The following is a 12,162-nucleotide window of genomic DNA, read 5'->3' as shown; positions in this document are numbered from 1 at the left end:
AAAAAAAAAAAAAAAAAAACACATCTTAGTAAAACCAATACCTTCTCAGCTTCGCATCGAATCTAATAATAATCTGCTAAATTTACTGTAGTATATACACATTCATTATTTCGACGACTGAAACTGTGTTAACTAATTCTATTAAAAACAATTAAAAAATTTTATTTTTTTAAAAATTCACATTTACTTTACTTTATTTTACATTTCGAACGTACAAAAAATGTATTTATTATTATTATTATCATATGAATAAGTAAAGTTTTTTTTCTTATTTTTAGATTTTATATAAGTAATGTGGAATAATACGAAAAAACTAAAACTTCTACTATGGAAGAATTTATTGATTCAAAAAAGACACCCGATCCAATCAATTATCGAAGTATTAATGCCTGCTATTATGGCATGTATACTGGTAATGTTTAGATCTTGGGTACAACCCATAGAATTCAACGAACCTACTAAATTCCCACCATTTCCGATAATACAACCTCCAGTGCTTTACATGAAAAAGTAAGTGAATTAAACATTTCATCTAACCTAATAGATTACCTTAACCTAGAATAAAATAATTTAATTTTTTTTTTAATAATTTACTTTTTTGAGAATTATGTAATTATACATTATGAAATCGTAATACTAAGTCAATATTTTTATTTATTATCCATCCTTTATCTATTTTATCATCATTTAATACTATTAACTATTAGCATAAAATTAATCTTAAAATACTATTTTATTAATAATTAAATGATTAAAAATAATTTCTTTAGTTACACTTTAGCGTGGGGTCCATATCATCCAAAATTAAATGACATAATGGTAGCAGCTTTTAATGATTTTCCAAATTTAAAGCGTAAGTATATTTGAGTAAAAATGAAAATGAATTAATAAGCTAATTGTAAATTTTTATAGTGAGAAGTTTCAAGTATGTAGACTACATGGAGAAGAATTTAAACAAAAATAATGCAATGAAATATTACTTGGCTGGAGTACGATTCGATAACGTTTCTCCTAATAACACAGAATTACCTAAAAATATAGCCGTAAGTAAAAAAATTAATTTATTAAATGATTATTGTAATAATTGTTATTGGATTCATAGGTTAAATTTAGATTTCCTTGTCATTTGAGAGCAACAAACAAAAGTTACATGAGTTTTGATACGGTAGAAGCTAACTGGAGAACTTATCTAATATTTCCTTTATATCAAACTTTTGGACCTAGACACAAAGAAAAAGATGATGGAGGTGAACCTGGTAAGAAAAGTGAACTTTATTTGTATAATGTACATTTTCAAATGATATTAAAAAAAATTATATAGGTTACAGTTCTGAATCGTTTTTGTACCTACAAAATCGGATCTCCAGAGAAATTGTTCGTTATTGGACTCCAAATGCAATATTTCCAGAAGTAATTATGCAAAGGTTTCCATATCCAAAATATATTGAAGATCCTTTGCTTCCTGCTCTTACATCTTTTGTATCAACTGTTGTGTTGCTTAGCTATGTGTATACTGCAATTAATACTATAAAAGTAATTGCTGCTGAAAAAGAATCAAAAATGAAGGTTGGTATTAATATTGCGATTGTTTGTTATCTACATTTTTTTATAATAATGGTAATTCTGTATTTTGTCATTGTAGGAGGCCATGATGCTCATGGGCTTGGATAATTGGTTACATGCAATGGCTTGGTATTTGAAAAGTTTTATCATTTGGATTATACCTCTTCTTATTTTAGTATTCTTTATTACATTTGAATGGCCTACGGGTGCAGTATTCCAATATTCTGATCCGTTTGTACTCATGGCCATTTTAACATTGTACGTTACTTCGGGTATTTCATATTGTTTTTTGATAGCAACACTCTTCAAAAAAGGTCAGTATAAATATTAAATTATTACTGATACACAATTATTTTTAAGTTAACAACGTATTATGATCTCTTTGCGTTATTTTGATTGCGAATAACAGTTGTGTCATTGGCATTTATATTTACATATTGTCTAGGTACTGAGATTTTGAAGTATTATACATCATAAAGATTTAAAAAAAATATTTTAAGTTATGTGTTTTATCTTCAACAAAATTAAATTCAAATAATTTTTGTTATTTTGATTTATATTTGTTTTATGTACATTGATTGATTGTTAAATATTTTGATTATGATTCAATATTGATTGTTTTTATAGCTAATACAGCAGCTACTGTTGGTGGCGTTCTCTGGTTTGGTTCTTATGCACCATTTATGATCTTCCAGCCAAAATATTCGTCAATGACCAACAGAGAAATTTTAGTATCTACATTATTACCGAATACTGCATTAGGATATATTTTTCAAAGTTTAATAATGTTTGAAGGAATTGGAAAAGGTCTAACATGGGATAATATTTCCATAACAGTTTCCCCGGATGACAAACTAAGTATAGCTGATATTATGTGCATGTTAGCTTTGGATACTGTTATGTTTTTGGTTGTCGCTATTTATCTAGAAACAGCGTTTCCAAAAAATTGCGGTTTTCGACCTCCGTGGTATTTCCCAATTATGGTAAGATATTATTTATTTAAAAAAAAATCATCATTAGACAAGTAGCAATACTCAATAATTATTTCAAATATAAACAATAAACTGCTATTTATACATACTATATAGAGTGTTCAGATTTCTATTGTTTGTTATAATTTACTTGTTTCCTTACTTATTTAACATTCTGTATATCTGAAAAGAGTCATAGTTATTTTAATACCAAAGAGTTAATTTTATTAATACTATTAAACAATTTTTTTGTTAGCCTTCATTTTGGTTTGGCCAAAAAGTCTCTTCAAATGCTACAATCTCAGAAAAATCCGGTATACAAATTAATTCACTTACTAAATGGTTCAGCCATGGAAAACCGGTAGTTAACAATCTAACATTAGATATGTATCCAAACCAAATTACTGTTTTGTTGGGTCACAATGGAGCTGGAAAATCAACTACTATGTCTATGTTAACTGGGTTATTAAGACCATCTGCTGGTTCAGCTTTAATTGAAGGATATGATATTAACACTCAAATGAAAAAAATTCGTAATTCTCTTGGATTATGTCCTCAGTACAATGTACTTATACCAGATTTGACTGTCAAAGAACATTTGTTATTCTTTGGAGTGGTAAATTCAATTATAATTAATAATTATGCGTATTATGCTTATATGTTATATTTTTGGAATATTAGCTTAAGAATTTAGATAGTGAGATGCTTAAAGATGAAGTTGCTAAGTACACTGAAAAATTTGAGCTGGAACCTATGTTAAATACAAAGTCTAAGCATCTTAGCGGAGGAATGAAAAGAAAACTTTCAGTGGCTGTAGCATTAATTGGAAAATCTAAAGTAATGTGGAATTTTTAAGCATATACTTTATTTCTAATATCAATATTTAATCATAATAAAATGTAATTTCTTTATTTAAAAGGTAGTTTTAATGGATGAACCAACTTCGGGCATGGACCCTGCAGCTAGAAGAACGTTATGGAACATTTTACAGTCAGAACGTGAAGGACGAACAATGGTAATGACAACACATTTAATGGACGAAGCAGATCTCTTAGGCGATCGGGTAGCTATCATGAAAGCTGGGAAACTTTGTTGTGTTGGCACTCCATTTTCATTAAAAAAAGAATATGGTACGTATTTTAATTATTGATAAAAATTTTGATTACTTTTTTCAATGATAATTTTTATATATAAAGGTGGTGGTTATACGCTAACACTTGTCAAAGATACAGTAAAATGTAGTGTTTCTAAATTGACAAATTTCATTCGAAAGTTTTATCCTCATAATGTACCCAGCAGCATAACAATTATGGAAGTCGTATATAAACTTGAAGATTCATCTTTCTTACCCGAACTTCTTAATTCTTTAGAACAAAATAAATCATCATTAGGTATAAAAGAGTACGGTATTACGCTAACGTCATTACAGGATGTCTTTATGAGGTGAAAATAAAATAAAATATTTATGTACTAAATTTAATTTTTTTATATTAAATATTGTATTATAGAGTTGGTCAAGATGAAAACAAAAAGCTATCAGATTTCCAAATAAATTCAATGAAACATAAATCAATCGATTCAAAAAGCCGATTTGATCATTTTTTTTATGATTCGGGAAGTGATTTAACTGATATGAAATCACAGAGTGAGTTCACATTACATAAAAAAAATAAAATTAACCTGTTATAAATACTTATTACAATACTTTTTAGGGGCAACTGGTTGGAAACTATTTATAATTCAAGCTGGAGCTATTATGGAAAAGAAATGCTTACAATCTTATCGTTCATTAGTATTACATTCCCTTCAAATTGGCTTAACCGTATTCTTCATATGCTTAGCATTTTTGGTAGTTAATGCTTGGCAAGGAATGAAGGATCTTCCAGCTATGATTATGAGTTTAGGAGTAAGAGTTAAATTTATTCGGTAATTTGAGGATATATTAAATAGTATTTGATGCTTTTAGACTTATTGGGAACCAATTAGTACTATTATGTTAGTTTCTGACAATGGAGATAACAACTTGAGTATATACGAGTCTTATAAAAAAGCATGTGGCTCAAATCCAGTTCATGATTTGCATACACACAAGTATGACTACTTTGAGAACCATTTATTAAAAGTAGTAAGTGATTTAATAGCTCATATCTGGTGAATATTTCGTACTTATATGAAAAATTTTAAAATAGGCCACAAAAAATATAGCACCCTTTACGCAAAAATATATAATTGGAGCTGTATTTAATAACAACACAATAACAGCATTCTTTAATAACCAACCTTATCATGGACCACCATTATCATTAAACATGGTATATAATGCTATATTGAAATCTTTTAAAGGCGAAGATTATGGAATTGATATCATAAACCATCCATTGCCATACCAAAGAGAAGATAAGGTAAGACTTTAAGTTCCAAGTGAAGATTGAATTACTAATTGAATGTAATATTAAACTACATAAAATACGTTTTAGCTATTGAAATTGACCGGTGGGAGTAATTTAGGTTATCAAATTGCATTCAATTGCGGTATCTCACAAGCATTTGTATGTGCAGTATATGTTTTATTTGCTGTCAAAGAACGACAAAGTGGTGCAAAACATATGCAACAAATAGCTGGAATTAAACCTTTAGCTTACTGGGGTGCTTCTTTATTGTGGGATTGGATAAGTTATTTAACAATAATTTTCTCTATAATGGGTCTCCTATATTTATACAATGATCCTGGTTACTCCAGTATTAAACAAATGGGTAAGTAAATGATCTTATAAGTAAAGCGCAGTAAATTACCTTTTATAAGTCCAGTTAAAATAAAATAGTTAAAAATTAATTTTTTTTATATTGTTATACATTTTTAGGTTTGGTATTAAGTCTTTTGGTTGCTTTTTCATGGGCTACTTTACCACTGATGGGTTTGTTTTCATATATGTTTACAAATCCATCGACAAGTTTTACGAGAATGTCTGTGTTCAGTGTTTTAACGGGATCTATGATCTTCATGCTAGTTTTGATTTTGGACATGCAACCTCTAAGTTTAAAAGATCAAGCTGATGCTATTGATTCAATAATGATTTATTTCCCACATTATGCGTTGAGTAGTGGTCTTAGGAATATATATTTGGCATATGAATACAATGATATTTGTGATTTCAATAAAAATGGTATTTTTTAAAATTTTAAACTGTTTTCAATCATATGATTAAAGTAAATGTTGCTGTGAATTATAGATACCTGTAAAGGATGGGATGGAGATAACCTATCATGGAATAGTCCGGGAATCGGAAGAAATATGGTACATCTATTCTGGTTGGGTTGTGTTTGTGTCTCGCTTTTATTGTCGTGCGAGTATTTAGCGTACTATGGTAACAAAATTCATTGTACATTATTAAAACTCTACAGCTATCTATGGAAAAAAGCTCTCAATGAAGATAAATTCGATTTAAATTATTACGAGTCAGATGTGGCACAAGAGAAACAGGTCGTGAGTAATACAGACCCACGAAATTTCTGTCTTTACTTAAAGTAATATAAATTAAACAAAACATTCTTAAAATGTAATCATCATAAATTAAAATATTGTTTTATAGAAACGTGTGGAAAAATTATGGAAATAAACAAGCTGTTAAAGGAATAAATTTGGCTTTGAAACCCAATGAATGTTTTGGTTTATTAGGATCTAACGGAGCTGGAAAAACCACTACTTTTCGCATGCTTACTGGAGATATTAAAAATACATCCGGTGATATTTATGTTTGCGGTATTCATGTTAATAACAATCGTGAAAAAGTAAGCAATATGACATTAAATATTAATCTTAAAATATACTTTATATCTTTTATGTTTTTTAATTGGGTGATAGAAATAATACCAGTTTTAATTTAATATCATTTTAATAATGCTAAGATGTTATTTCCATTATGTTTAATTATCGCAGAATGGTTATAGTTACAACTGTCAAATGATAATCCTAATTATAGATTTCTATTTAGCCTTTGAAAGTTATCTTTTGAAACTACTCCTAAAATTGTTTTTTTCTTAAAAAAATTATTAATTATTATATCTAAAATAAAAGGTATTATATCTCATAAATTAAAATATAAATCAAAATGCATAACGAATGAGCTGTTTATTTCAAAAATTCAATTTTGTGATCATAAGGAATTTAAGTCTAAAAATCATTTTCATTTCGAATTTGGTTTAAATCATAAATAAACAAATTTAAATATTGATTAAAATATATAATATAATTAATTAAATTTTAGTAGGTTGTATTATGTTCGTGAATTATCATAAAAGAACCTATTACTACATAAAAAATGTGTTTATTTTTTAGTTTTGATGCAAAACTGAGATGATATTGGTTTCGTAAGAGTCTCTGTTTTTAGATGGTTGTCTATCAAAATTCTTAGCTCTTCACCGATTTTAATGATTATTACGTCAAAAGAAGCTAATATTAATATAATTAAATCTAACATTACTAACATTTTTAATATAAATTTTAGAAATGTTAAACAGTATCTTAAAATTATGCTACCACAACAAAATTTAATTAAAAATAATTTTTTCTGCATTTTAAAACTAATATAACTTTTATATAAAAAAGGGTTCCTAATGAAATTTTAATAATGTATACTAGAGGCAATAATTTTTTTTTTGCTATGATTGTTATGAATATCCTATAAGAACCTAAGTACAAAACGGACACAAAAGAGAACGCATACGCATATAAAAAAAAAATTTCAACTCAATTTTTGATAATGTTTTGGAAAATCTGATAAATATTTTTTGGAAGAGCATTACAATATTAAAAAAGATACTTATCCCAATGGTTGTTCTAATATGAGAAAAAAAAATTCGAACATTTTTTTTAAAAATTACATTATTATTAATTAAGCAAATATTTAAAAAGCATTAAATACTTGAGTGAAATTTTAAAACCCAGAAAATGTAAAATTATACACCTACAAGTTATTATGTAATTTCACAGATTTATTTTGTATATTTTTTCTGTCAATATTATTACACTTAATTATTGAATATCACAATCTTATGCTAAACTTAATTTTTATAAGTATTCATACCTGTATAATATTTATAAATCGTAAACTTTGTAATCCGGATACAATTAAAGAGAATAGGTGTTAATTTTCTCTTGAAAAAATCTAAAAATTCCATCTAAAAATTATATACTGTCAACAGATTTGCATCAAAGCGTTTTTTATGATAGTTAATCACTGTCAAATATACTTGTTCCAACTATGTCGCACTCACTCTGTGCCGCGTCCCTACTTTGCTAGAACTTTTTTTTATCGATTTCACATCATATTGTATATAATCTAGTATAAGTATTTATATATTCTTATTATTATTTATCCATAAAAATGACTACTTTAGTTTTACTTGCAATGCTAATCCAAAAATTTATCAACCAGTGAACTCATTTTTTTTTTAATTTGGCATTTTATTTAGATTCATGAGGTTGGTGGTTATTGTCCTCAATTCAATGGTCTTATTGAAGAACTTACAGGTTTTGAGACTCTTTATTTCTTTTGTCGACTTAGAGGAATGTCTAATAAAGAGGCTACTACAATGTCTTTCCATTTAGCATCAAGATTAGCGTTTATGCCTTATCTAAATAGACAGGCTAAAACATATAGGTATAAAATATAAATGATAACTATCTGAGATTTGATATTAACTTTTACTATAATTTCTTGGAATTTAAATTAGTGGTGGTAATAAGAGAAAACTAAGCACAGCTATTGCTATGATTGGAGATCCTTCAGTTTTGTTCCTAGACGAGCCAACATCTGGTATGGATCCTGCTGCACGAAAACACTTATGGGATACTGTAAGTGAAGAGCGAGATCGCGGAAAATGTGTTTTCATTACTTCACACAGGTATGATATTTAAAAATTATAATGACAGATAAAATAAAAAAACTTATTTTAGTCTAGAAGAATGTGAAGCTCTTTGCACTCGTTTAGCCGTGATGGTAGATGGCAGAATTTGTTGTATAGGATCAGTGCAACATTTAAAAAATAAATTCTCTGTAGGTTACCAACTACACGTAAAATTCCATCCAGACAACTACACTAAAGCCAAAGAATTTGTATTGACTTCGTTTTCGGGTAATTAAATGTATATTAAAATGACGTTTATTGTAACACATTTCAATATAAATTAGTAGTAAAATAAAATATTGACTTAATTATGAAATCTTTTAAACTAAAATTACCGTAATTAAAAATCCTTGTGAACAGTTATTAAATTATATTTCTTTAGGAGCAACGTTACGAGAAGAATTTGAAATCACAGCTTTATTTCACATTCCTAAAAAGTATCCATGTTCCTATGCATTCGCAAAAATGGAACAAGCAAAGAAAGAATTGTTAATTGATGATTACTCAATAACACAAACCAGTCTAGAACAAGTAATTAATTAATTCATATTTACATGAAATGTTTTTATATGATTAATAATATACAATCTCATTAATATTTGTTTTAGGTATTTTTGAATTTTACTCGAAATCGCAATCAAATAGTATAGTGAAGTCTATGGATATCCTAATTTTATCAATGTATGACTAGTAGCTGACTAAGTGCCATGTCAATTTTGAAAATGTTTACTTTCATTCAAACGTTCAACATTTACAACATTATAATAATGTTGTTATTATTATTATTACTATTACTGTTTCGTTTTTTCTTGTGTATGAAGGCTGACTAATGTAAACTATTATTGAAAAATAGTTTTGTAATATAGTAATATATGTGATAATTCAATATACGTTAATTATGTAAGATATAAGTTACTGAATATATCTTGACAGCGAATTTAAGCTTAAATCGGGACCAAAGCTTATTTTTAACTTAAGCTCATTGTAAAGTGCATATTTTTGTTTTGTAAGCCAGCAGTTTGCGTATGAGTTTTAGTTTTATTCTAATGCTCAATGTACAGTTCATTAGATGAATAAGATTTTTCTATCTATAAGTGATATAAAATTAGTAATTAAGATGTTTTATTTAGTTACTATATATCCTATTTAACTGTAAAATTACCATTATTATAATTCTGAGTATATTTAATTTATTAAGAATAATTTTGTTCATTTCGAATAAAAATATATCATACCAAAATGTACAGATCTTTCCTAGTTTGTTTTGATTTTGAAAACGTATTTTTTTTTATCATTAGTCATACTTCAATCATAGATAAATAATTGAGTTTCAATTAGATTTACTGATAACACATAAAATATTAGTTAGTTCATATCAAAATGAAATTTTAGCAAAATAGTTTTTAATAATGACTAATGACACTATAAAATACATTTTTGTGTCGAAAAATATTATAATAGATTCTGAATTAAATTTTGTGGTTGATTCCAAATCTGATTTTAGACTTTTCAGATTGATTCTAGTGAGTAAGATAATTGTTAATTAGTAAAATTAGATAATAATCAATTGCTCAAAACAAATTTTTTTTAACAAAAACTTCCATTTAAAACACATATGAGTTGTACTTAACAAGAATTTGAACGATTAACGATGTTTGAATTTTTTGTGATGCAGAGAAAAAATTATTGTTGAACTCTTAATTTACTCATTAATATTTTGGTGTTTTATTATGTTAATGAAAATTTTTTGGTAAGAAAAATATTACAAATATCTATTTTCTTTTATATTTAATTCTGAGATTGGTTTGTAGCAATTCTCCACTCTTCCCTGTTACTTGCATTTTTATTGTCTCTTCGTAAGAATTGCACCCTTGGTCCTATCACGTCGCTGTTTTCCAGTGTGTTAAGATTTCTCGTATAATTGCTCTAAATATTTCTTCCATACGTTCCATTTATATTTGTCCTCATAAATAATTACTCCATTGTTATCTTCTATTGCACCCCTATTTGAATTATAATCGTTTATGAACTTTTTAACCGATTAATATGCTGTTCTATTGCTACTATATGGTATGTGGTAAAATTGTATCTAGTTAAATCCTAAAATTATCATACTTCTATAAACTTTATCTTGTATTATTAAATCATAATTATTAAAATTCAACAACATTAGCTGCTAATACTCAATTTTCGTTATTTTTTTCTTATTGTCATCTTGCAATTTCTTATAACTTAATTTAAACATGTTGAGTCACATACAAAAAAAATAAAAATAAATAATTTAATCTCAAAATAAAATTTTAATTAACTGAACCCATTAAAATTAAATATTGGTTGTTAATGCGATCCCTAGTCCTTTTAGTTTTAGTTACTATCGAGGTGGACATAATGTCCATGCACTCAGACCTGTTGGTCTATTTTGCGCACTTCATACCGAATTGCCTTAATTCGGTTTACTCACCTAAGTGTTATCATCAAAGTGTTGTTACATTATACCTATCATTGTATAAGGGTGGACCATTAAGTCACCCCTATGGATGACCAAAGATTCCTGTCTTTTCGGCGAAATTAAGTATCTCTCTGGGTCTTCGGTTTTTAATATTTTCTTTTTCAGGAAAAGGTTTACTCAAATAGTTTGAACTTAGTGTGGACAAGGCTTCATATTCGCACAAAATGTGACATGAGTCTTCCTCTTAAATTTCATAATTATAAAAATTAAGGTTACATTTAAATAGCTTTTCGCTAAGTAAAAATTTACTTGATTTGAAGTTATATAATTATTTTTAATGATATATAGGTGTGATAGGTAACCTTTATTTATACATTATGAATATTTGTATAATAACACATCCGGCACAACAATGATATTGAGCGCTGGACGTTTCTCTGTCACGGATGTCGTTAATGAGCAACATTTGCTAAATATGCATTACAGATTACTGTGAGTCATTCGAGAAAGCTTAAGCGAAGACACCAACATATTGGCTACTTTTCTATATAATAAAATGGAAATAAAATAATGGAAAAGAAGGAATCTATCAGTTTGTGAAAAAAATCATTAAAATAAATTGACATGCAATGTTTTGTAATTTTTCACTGTGTTCTATACGCTTTCGCCTCGTAATCGACAGTCTCCAGTATTATTTTCGACGTCTCCTCATCTTCGGCCGATATACTTTTATTGTTTTGAGTATTTCTAGAAAAATGTTTGAACAAATATTTATGGGCTTCGTCATCTCGGCTAGCTGAATAAAATTAACTTGTTACAGTTTTAATCGATTATTACCATGGAAAACAATCAATTTATTTTTATAACTAAATTGTATTTATCAAATAAATAAAATGAAAATAAATAAATTTGGAGGAAATAGTAAAACAATTTTCTTTCTGGTCAAAAAATTAATAATTATATCTGTGTGGATTGAGATAAAAATGGTTAAATATGTATGTATTGGGGATACAGCAATAGAAAATCCGCTTTACATAAAATAAGTTATGGAAGTTTTAAGCAAAAAAAGTGAAAAAAATAACAAAATTTTCCGATTTTAAAAATTGTAATTTTTTTGGAGATTTCCCCCATTTGCGGGGAATGAAGGAAATTTTTTCAATTTTTGAGGGTAATGTCTTCGACTAGATACGATTTGTGATCTTTTGACGTATCGTTGAAAGAAATCGGTTCGATGAGAGCTGAGAAAATGTGGTAACAGACACAAAAAAAAAA

At 27.2% G+C, this 12,162-nt stretch overlaps 1 protein-coding gene across 1 annotated transcript in view; it reads left to right on the top strand.

Moving 5' to 3' along the window:
- Window positions 1-9,692, top strand: part of LOC126903716 (phospholipid-transporting ATPase ABCA1-like) — a 26,722-nt gene extending 17,030 nt beyond the window's left edge. The window contains exons 2-25 of the mRNA XM_050682123.1: window positions 279-510; window positions 771-853; window positions 913-1,043; window positions 1,103-1,256; window positions 1,322-1,566; window positions 1,643-1,877; window positions 2,191-2,546; window positions 2,791-3,150; window positions 3,216-3,371; window positions 3,454-3,664; window positions 3,731-3,977; window positions 4,043-4,179; window positions 4,247-4,440; window positions 4,501-4,659; window positions 4,724-4,936; window positions 5,012-5,288; window positions 5,396-5,698; window positions 5,765-6,059; window positions 6,125-6,323; window positions 8,007-8,194; window positions 8,268-8,438; window positions 8,491-8,669; window positions 8,824-8,972; window positions 9,050-9,692. Coding sequence (XP_050538080.1) covers window positions 293-510; window positions 771-853; window positions 913-1,043; window positions 1,103-1,256; window positions 1,322-1,566; window positions 1,643-1,877; window positions 2,191-2,546; window positions 2,791-3,150; window positions 3,216-3,371; window positions 3,454-3,664; window positions 3,731-3,977; window positions 4,043-4,179; window positions 4,247-4,440; window positions 4,501-4,659; window positions 4,724-4,936; window positions 5,012-5,288; window positions 5,396-5,698; window positions 5,765-6,059; window positions 6,125-6,323; window positions 8,007-8,194; window positions 8,268-8,438; window positions 8,491-8,669; window positions 8,824-8,972; window positions 9,050-9,091 — 4,902 coding nt within the window. The 5' untranslated portion in view covers window positions 279-292 and the 3' untranslated portion in view covers window positions 9,092-9,692. The remainder of the gene's footprint in view (window positions 1-278; window positions 511-770; window positions 854-912; window positions 1,044-1,102; window positions 1,257-1,321; window positions 1,567-1,642; window positions 1,878-2,190; window positions 2,547-2,790; window positions 3,151-3,215; window positions 3,372-3,453; window positions 3,665-3,730; window positions 3,978-4,042; window positions 4,180-4,246; window positions 4,441-4,500; window positions 4,660-4,723; window positions 4,937-5,011; window positions 5,289-5,395; window positions 5,699-5,764; window positions 6,060-6,124; window positions 6,324-8,006; window positions 8,195-8,267; window positions 8,439-8,490; window positions 8,670-8,823; window positions 8,973-9,049) is intronic.
- The last annotated feature ends 2,470 nt before the right edge of the window (window positions 9,693-12,162 follow it).

The sequence above is a fragment of the Daktulosphaira vitifoliae genome, unplaced genomic scaffold, assembly GCF_025091365.1.
Source record: "Daktulosphaira vitifoliae isolate Bord-2020 unplaced genomic scaffold, ASM2509136v1 Scaffold_4, whole genome shotgun sequence".
Taxonomy (NCBI): Eukaryota; Metazoa; Arthropoda; class Insecta; order Hemiptera; family Phylloxeridae; genus Daktulosphaira; species Daktulosphaira vitifoliae.
Note: the sequence above shows the minus strand (reverse complement) of the source record. Positions and strands in the feature narration are given on the sequence as shown.